Consider the following 8852-nt stretch of genomic DNA (forward strand, 5'->3'; position numbering starts at 1 on the left):
ATGGAATGAATGTCTATTGAGTATTATGGTATTTATTGGGTATTGTGGGACGAGTGTCTAATAGGAATTGTGGTACGATGGTATGAGGGTGTTTGACATAATTATTATATGATGTTTGTATCGAAGTAATTATGCATGTCTTATAAATGATTTGTTGCATGTTAGCTCACCCTACTTGTTTGTGTTTTGTGTTTGGGTATGTGCGATGATCGTATAATTCGTTATACGGGAGCAGATGAAGGAATGTCGCCTCACATAGTACCAAGGAAAGGGAGGAGTAGAAGAAATATAATTAGAATCTTTTTACATGTATAGACTTATATCAACTAGGAAATTTTAAAGGGTGAGATTACGGAATGTTACCGTAAATGTAATGTTAATTATCAAGTGTGAAAATTTGGGATGTTACATTAATGTGAAAAGTTGGGATGTTACATTAATATGAGAATTTGGGATGTTACACTACTTCTAAAAACATAACTAGTAATCTCCATAAACATTTCCATCTTGTGGTTGATCTGTTGGTTGTTGTGGTTGTTGGGGTTGTTGTGGTTGTTGTGGTTGATGTGGTTGTTGTGGTTGAACATTAGTTTGTGGCTGATTTTGGGATTGAATAAATTGTTGTGCAATTGCGACTGCAGGAGGCGGAAGGTATTGCATTATGACGCCAATAAAGCCTTGCAATTGAGAGTTCATCTGTCGAAGTTGGTCATCATGGGTTGATACTCGTGTTTGGAGGTTAAAAATGTCCTCTACAATCGGTTGCTGAGAAGAAGATGCATGTGTCTGTTGTATGTAACTATCGACACAGTCATCGTGAGCACTGACATTTCCAATGTCGTATACGCATCCCTTGTACCTTCCACCAGCAACGTCCAACCAACATTGGTTCCTCAATCTTTCCTCGTCTACAGGGTCTAGGGGAGCACATGCTGAAGCACCAACAGATGCAGTCTCAGATCTTATTTGAGAAAATCTTGCTTGAAATTCTTCCTGTTAAATGAATACATGATTATCGTTAAATAGGTAGACCTAAGATTTAGAACCTAATAAAGAGTATAATAGAATTAGTAGAAACTAACATGTGTCCGCCTAGACCTTTCATCGACAAATTCTCCTGTTGATGCTCGAATATGTGTCTGCTGAAATATTTCATTGACATGCACTGACCGACCAAGCTCCTGTTACTGCAAGAAAAGAAGATGTAAGTTAATAACAACAAATATTTGTAAAGTTTGAGTAGAAATGTAAAAATAAATTGATATGTCATCATACCAGACGAATAGCATGCTCATGCACGCTAATGGATCCCCAATGTGCAAACAACCACCCTTGTCATATGTCTTGCTCTTCTTGGTCGTTTCACACTTTTGTCTATAAAGTGGCATGTTCCACTTCTCTAGAAGACCATTCCAAACAATATCCCCCATCCAATCAGGTTTTTTTTCCTTGTGTTCGAGCTTTATTAAACATCTCAGATGATCTATGAGATGCTTTGGTGTGGAAATTTTTTTTTACCTTTTCTTCATGGTTAGTCCTCCATGAAACCTTTCTCTGTTGACAAAAAAGATGAATATTGGATAAGATAATTGAGGATTATGCAAGATATTAGAAGATCTAAATGATCATGTTATGTTATTAGTCTATAAATAAATACGTATTAGTTTTTTATGCTTTGGTTATTTTAAATCTCCAAAAACTATATTATAACTTCCCTACTCTAACTCAGTTATAAACTCTTGGTAGTTGAAAACACAAGAATACAAAGAGAAAACTTAGTTAATGATTCATCTTTTAAGTGGAAAACGATGCTTGTTGCTGCAAAGCAATGAAAGCGTGTTGAATGCCATAATGGAACTGCAGTTAGAGCAATTTGCAGTATGAAAAGTATACTCATTAATTGAAGATCACTCTACTGTCTCACCAAACAAACTTGCTACCATGAAATGGACCACAAGTTGTTTGTGTATTGGTTTAATGTTGGACTCTATCAATCATTTCAAACATTAATCAAATTATACTCTAAATCCTAACCAACTTCTTAAACAAAATCTTAAACACAACACTTGCCATCAGATAAGATGCTTCAGTTACATATCACATAAAAAGCCAGAATCTGACATCATACATTATATTTACAAAAGAAGAAAATGATATCAAACCAAAGTAAGAAGAGAAACCAAAACCAACCTTAAACACTTACAGACTCAGTATGCCCAGTCAATGAATGTACTAAGCTTCCGTCAAATGCATTCCAAACACAAATTCTGCAATCTGCAAGAATATCATGCAACTAGATAAAATAATAATCTTCTAGCTTCAAAACATGAAAGAAGATTACAACGGCTACAACATTATTATCCTAACACTTGCACAAGAGTTGTATGATAACAAGAACAATGCTTAAGTAATTAAGGGTTTGCTTAGTAAAGAAAATGATTTTACATTTTCATCACTTGTCCTATTACTGATAACAAAAGAAGCTAGTTGTTTTCAAACATTTGCACCTTAAAGGATGAAAACACCGATAACTTCAAAACAATGTGACGGTTATGAAATCTTTTAATTACCACTTATTTCAGGATGCAGAAGTAAACACACAAATGGAATACACACTTTCATGCATTTTTCAACCTCCTCAACACAAAAACTCATCTCCATCAACATCCCATCCCATCCCCTCCCTGAACACCCATTTTCAATAACACTCAAGGTTTAAGACAAGCCTAAATCTAAACAATTGAAACTTACCAGGTGTAGAAGAGAATGTCAGCTCAAGCTTATATCTTCTAGATCGACGAAACCAACCTATGTTTCCTTAATCGCAATTTCAAACCTCCAAACAACAATGACCAAAAATAGGTCAATGTAACAACAATCAAAGCAAAACGAAAAAAAAAAAGAACCTCAAAGCTTCAACTACTTACTGGGGTTCGAGTACGAGGACAAATACGGTTCGACTCAGGGAAAACGATGCCTCCAATGCCACACTATGGTTCGGCAGAAGGAAAAAGAGGGTTCCCGTCCCACGACGGAGAATGACTGCAAGGTTACCGTTTCAGTGAAGGAGAACGAGTGTGAGCTCACGGACCAACAGAGTTGCAAACTGATTTAGGTCACGAAGAATGAGTGTGAGGGAAAAAGAGAGTGCATGGAGAATGTTAGGGCTCCAGAGTGAGAAGATTAAGGGGGAGAAGGTTAGGGCCCGAGAGTGAGAAGAATCGAGACTGAGAAGAGTCCAGAGTGAGAACAGTCCACAGTGCACATGCTGAACTAAAAGTGATTTTTTAATTACTAAATGTTCTTTTTTAATTACTATTAACTCATTATCCGTATTTAAAATCAACAGATAATATTATGTTTCACTTACATACGACCTTATATACGGATCAATCTTTGGAAAAATTCGTGCCTAAACACGCCAATATTACATACCAATATTACAAAGGGATAATCCATATATAAAACTTTCCCCAATTACATACGGAAAATCCGTATGTACTGCCATTGTTCAGATCCATATAAAAAAACCGTATGTAAAATTCACATTATATACGGATAAAAATCCGTATATAAAATTCTGTATATAAATACAATTTTTCTTGTAATGTGAGTTAATAATTTATCCTTTTATATATTTTACTATAATATAATAAAATGAATTCACCCACTTTATTTATTTATAGCAATAATTAAAACATCTATTTTATCATTGAGTATTGTTAAAGATAGTTAATGAAAATCAAAGTGTGTAATTATATAATTAAGCAAACAAATTAATTAAGTATCTAAACCATTCAAATATTATTAAACAAAATTTTAGTATTATTAGAGATATTAAATTGTCAACTTATATGATTAAAAGTGGTAAACAATAATATGGGAACTCATGAAAAAAAAATAATAAATGATAATTATTGGTAGGTTATAGGGTTAACTCATGACCAATCTGGTTGAACAATTTAATCCACAAATAAATTGAATTGAGTTTACTTTGATCATATTTTTAAAAAATATAATTTTTCAACTCAACTAGATTTATATACGTGATCAATGGAGTTCGCTCATAGTTTTGAACTCATTTATATACCTTTAACAAGAAAAAAGTATCTAAGTTGGTAAAAATAATTATTATCTCTCAATAGAATAAGTATTTTTAAATACCATCTTAAAAATGATTTAATTTCATCATTGACAATCCTATATTTTGTTTTGATTTCAAAGTAAAAAATTTTGAAGACAAAAAGCGTGCACCACATGAAAATATCTTTACTATAAATATTTTAAATTCCATTTTAAGTAACTAAAATACATTTAATTTACTAAAATTAAATGCTCATTTTGTCTCGATTTTAAGTTACTACACTATATTTAATTTATTAGATCATCTAAAAAATTATATTAATTTTTATTTGGTTTTTCATTTTTTGTAATTTATTTCTAAGACATATATTTAATCACTTTTATTCTCTTATATAATTATTAGATATTTATCTATTTGATACATTTATTTGATATTCATATAATTATAATTTATTATTACTTGATATTATACATTAGATAAAAAAATACGTCTTTTTTAACATTGAATACTTAAATTTTATTGTTGTTATTTTTTATAAAAAATTATTTATATTTGAAATAATGAATAGACAAATACGAATGCGGGTACATATATATCCTTAAGTGAAGATGAAACAATTCATACTGATCAAATAAGAATGAATTTATACGCGATGGAATGATTAATCTATTATGTTATATTCCCTACTTGTATGTGCAACATTATCTTTTAGTGATCAACATTCAATTAATACGTACTGTAAAAAAAAATATAATAAACAAAGTAAATTATAATTAAATCAATTTATTAATTATAAGAAACCTTATAACATATTCTGTCATTGTCTCATCAAAGTTAATAAATATATTTTTTATTTTATCATGAAAGACACTAAAAGTCAAACAAAATCATCCACAACTTTAGTAAACTTTTGTGACATTAAATACTTTTAACATGCTAACATACTTACCATCAAAGCAAAAAAAAAAAAGCAATTCTTTTTATCCCAATTGAAAGTAAACATTAAATTAGTATAATTCCTTACACACTTATTCCACAAAATTACATATATAAGAACCCCTATTGACTTTTCATTTCCTTAATTACCTCTTCATTACGTTATTTAAATCATAAATAAAGTCTCAATATTTAATTTTATTAATGATATTCACACTACATTCACAAAATCATATTATTATCACTCTAACTGATATCTTTATACCATCATCTAAAAATCATCAAAATTCATCACCAATTTTAAATTAATAATAAAAAAAAACTCAAGACACAAAATACTATATATATATATATATATATATATATATATATATATATATATATATATATATATATATATATATATATATATAAAGAAAAGTGAACAAAATGACATCATAAACTATTCAAATCTTAAAGTATGTTTTGATTGAAATAAACCAACATAAATTTGGTTGATATTTATTTAAGCAAACTAAGTAAAAATATTACAAAACAAAAGATGATCTCTGACATTGTTAATTTAAGGGTAGAAACACATTTGAGTAGATGGGAAGACCCCACACTTATTGAAACTAAAGAAGAAGATTATGTATATAAATCTGTCTGAATTTGAACTAATTGAAACTGAGTTGGTATTTAGGTGATTTATCAGGAGTGAAGAGACCAAAATGCTTCTCAGATTCCTCACCCTGCTTGTTACTTTCATCAAACATTGCAAACAAGTAAGTCTCTATAGACCCACCTGGTCGCTTCGGAGTTCCACTTCCACTCTTTGCATGAGCAATCAAATTGGCATAGTAAGTGGCTGCATTTTCTGCTGAAGCTCCATCTCCACCTGCAGATGGCCACCCACTCTCAGAAACAACAATCTCCACATCACCTGCTCCCGCTTTCTCAAGTGCAGCATATACTGAATCAAGCATTGCATCAAACAGGTTCTGGTACCCAACACTGTTCTCCCCCTGTTGGGTGAAAAGAGCATATTCAAGAGGAATGTTTTCTTTATCACCAATGTAAGCAAAGTAAGGGTAAATGTTTGCAAGAAGTGGGGCTCCGGTGTTCTTCAAGAACTCAACAATGGGTTTTATGTATGACTCTGAATTGAAAACTCCATCATTAGGTGGGTAGGAGTTGGAAATTAGGGTTGAGTCTATTGCTGTGGAGACTTTGATTTGACCTTGCAAATTGACTGATGAAATTGCATTGTGAATGTTGGTCATGGCAGGCAAAATGTACTGAGCCTCGTTGTAATCTGCACGAATTTCGTTTCCTACTGAAATGTACTTTATATTGACTTCTTGTGCATAGGGTACCACGTTTGTGTTCACCCAATCCATGGCAGCGTTTTGGTCTGTGAGAGATTGAAGAGATTCCCTTGCCACGTCCATGATCAACTCAATTCCTGAACCTTTTAGAGCTTCCAGTGTGTCTGCTTCTGGAAAATATATACGCATTTTACCTATGCCATTGCTTTCGTATAGATCAACAACTTCTTGCTTTGATGGTAGAGAATCGCCAAGTACTCCATAGCAAACTCCTATGGATTCTGCAGCTGCATTGTGTTTAACAAAGTTAAATCATTGGAAGAAGATAAAGACAACCATGGCGTAGTTTTCTTGGAACGAAGGTACCCCATCGCTAGATATTCATGTAACAAAGTTGGAATCGGTGTTAATGGTGATTTTATACTGTTTATAATATATATACGTACATATATTTATAGTGTTTATAAAGTTTGATATGCGATTTTATATTCATAGATATAATATGCTAAATATGCGATTTATATCATAAGAACATTCAGTTGTAGATTTTTTTATAATAATTAAATAGAATGTTATGTATTGTATATAACTTATAATATTACTATACTTTTATACTTTATCTACACGGAACATATTAAATGATAAATCTTGTATATTATTTTTTTTAATCGATAAATTTCTATTTTTAAATGGATTAGTTCATCTAATTCTTTAAATAATTAATATATTTTATTATCACTTTTTATACAACAATATCATATTATTATATAAAAATTGATAAAAAGAATATATTTTGTTTCAAGGTTTTTAAAAACACAAAGTATAATATAATTTGATAAAATAAAAAATAGTTTAGTTCAATTTATTTTAACTAATTTTTAATTTAGTTTAGACAACTATTATTTGATTTATATCAATACTTCAGTTCTTTAATTTATCCGCTCTAATATTAAAATAATCATAGTTACCTTAAAAGAAATAAATAATTTAATCAGCTATGACTTACATTATGAGATCGTTAAAAGTTTATCAATTAATATCTCAATTTCAGCGGTTAATTTAAAATTATATAGTGAAAAATTTCCATATTTATAGTTTTTTTTTAAAAGATTATGGAACTTTACATAATTTACAGCAACAATATGTAAAAAGAAAATCTTATTTCTTGTGATCTTTTTAAAACAGTCTATAGGAAAAATTTCAAAAAATATAAAAAATCATGTTAGTGTTACTATTTTTTATTTTTAAAATAGGAGACTATTTTAAGATAGAAAACTCAATTTGACATTTAAAAAAATAAAAGGCCAACATTGTAAATTCTAAAACCAAATAAAATAATTAAATGAAATTAAAAGAAATAACAAATTTTAACTTCACACAATTAGAAAATTAACAAATTTAAGAATTGATATAATCATTTTAATTTAATATAATATTAATATTTTATATATAGTCAACGATATTACTTGACATTTGAGTTTGAACAGGCAAGGCTATATGTTAAGCAAATTTAACTAAGTTGCATTAAGAAAATTATATATTTATTTATTGCAAAAGTTTGAGAATATATATCACAGTTTAAGACAAATACGAATTTTAATTTTATGTTAAAATTTAAAATGTATTTATTACAATGTGAATAATGGTTGAATTCTTGGTAAAAAAAATATTAATTAATATTTTGTATTAATACGTTAGTTAAACTTACATTTATATACTCAAGAATATTTATTTAAAAGAGGAAAAACATGAAAGAGGAGCATACAGACCTGTAATGGAAGATAATATTCCAAGAAGAAGAAACACCAATATGGCAGACATTTTTGTGTTGGTTCCAAGAAACGAATGAATTTGTAACACAACTTTTGTATATTTTTCTCTTGCCTAACCTCTATTTATATGCACACCACCATAGTGCTTATTACCAATCAAACAAAATATTTGACTTTAGCCCCTTCAATCACTTCTTCACTCTTCAAATTCCTTCAATTATCTACCACTAATTTCGGCCATGCATATTAATTGGAATTCAAACATATTATCAACACTTTTTTTTCTCCATATAATATTATTACTCAACAAATATTAATATATTTCATTTTTAAATATGACAAAAATATATACAATTTTATTATAAAAACTTTAATTATAAGTAATAATATTTTAAGAACTAACTGAATAGTATAATATTGATATTCAGAAAACTAATAGTAGTAATTTCTGCATACTAGTCTTCACGAAGGAAACTTCTTAAAACCTCATTAGGTCACATATTCAATTTCAGTCTTCTGTGTATTGGGAAGTCTATTTAATTAAATGGCCTTGTATCCCTTGGAATAGGTCAGAACTTAGATGCCACGTTTTATATTCCATTATCACCAATTTTATTATTTACAAATGTTAAATTTATTTTTGAAATAATTAGTGGCTGCTGGAAAAGGAGAACCATCTTATAGAAAATATTGGACCTATTGTACATTTAATACCAAACCTACTTTTTTTTTATACAAAATTATTTTCATTTT

General features: G+C 29.3%; 1 protein-coding gene and 1 pseudogene across 1 annotated transcript; both read right to left on the bottom strand.

Annotated features, from left to right (window-relative positions):
- The window catches only part of LOC128193395 (uncharacterized), a 37193-nt pseudogene extending 35763 nt beyond the window's left edge, over positions 1-1430 (bottom strand).
- A 4047-nt stretch (positions 1431-5477) lies between these two features.
- On the bottom strand, positions 5478-8211 carry LOC108319140 (glucan endo-1,3-beta-glucosidase). Its single transcript, XM_017550170.2, has 2 exons — positions 8097-8211; positions 5478-6614 (listed from the first exon to the last, which is right to left on the bottom strand). Exons 1-2 carry the CDS (start codon positions 8146-8148, stop codon positions 5677-5679), a joined length of 990 nt encoding a protein of 329 aa, XP_017405659.1. The 5' UTR covers positions 8149-8211; the 3' UTR covers positions 5478-5676.
- Positions 8212-8852: the final 641 nt, after the last annotated feature.

This window comes from Vigna angularis, chromosome 5 (genome assembly GCF_016808095.1).
Source record: "Vigna angularis cultivar LongXiaoDou No.4 chromosome 5, ASM1680809v1, whole genome shotgun sequence".
Classification (NCBI taxonomy): Eukaryota; Viridiplantae; Streptophyta; class Magnoliopsida; order Fabales; family Fabaceae; genus Vigna; species Vigna angularis.

Coding starts and splice junctions, on each gene's coding strand:
- LOC108319140 (XM_017550170.2), bottom strand. CDS start 8,148: ATGTCTGCCATATTGGTGTTTCTTCTTCTTGGAATATTATCTTCCATT. Junction 6,615..8,096: donor AATATTATCTTCCATTACAG/GTCTGTATGCTC, acceptor AACACAATGCAG/CTGCAGAATCCATAGGAGTT.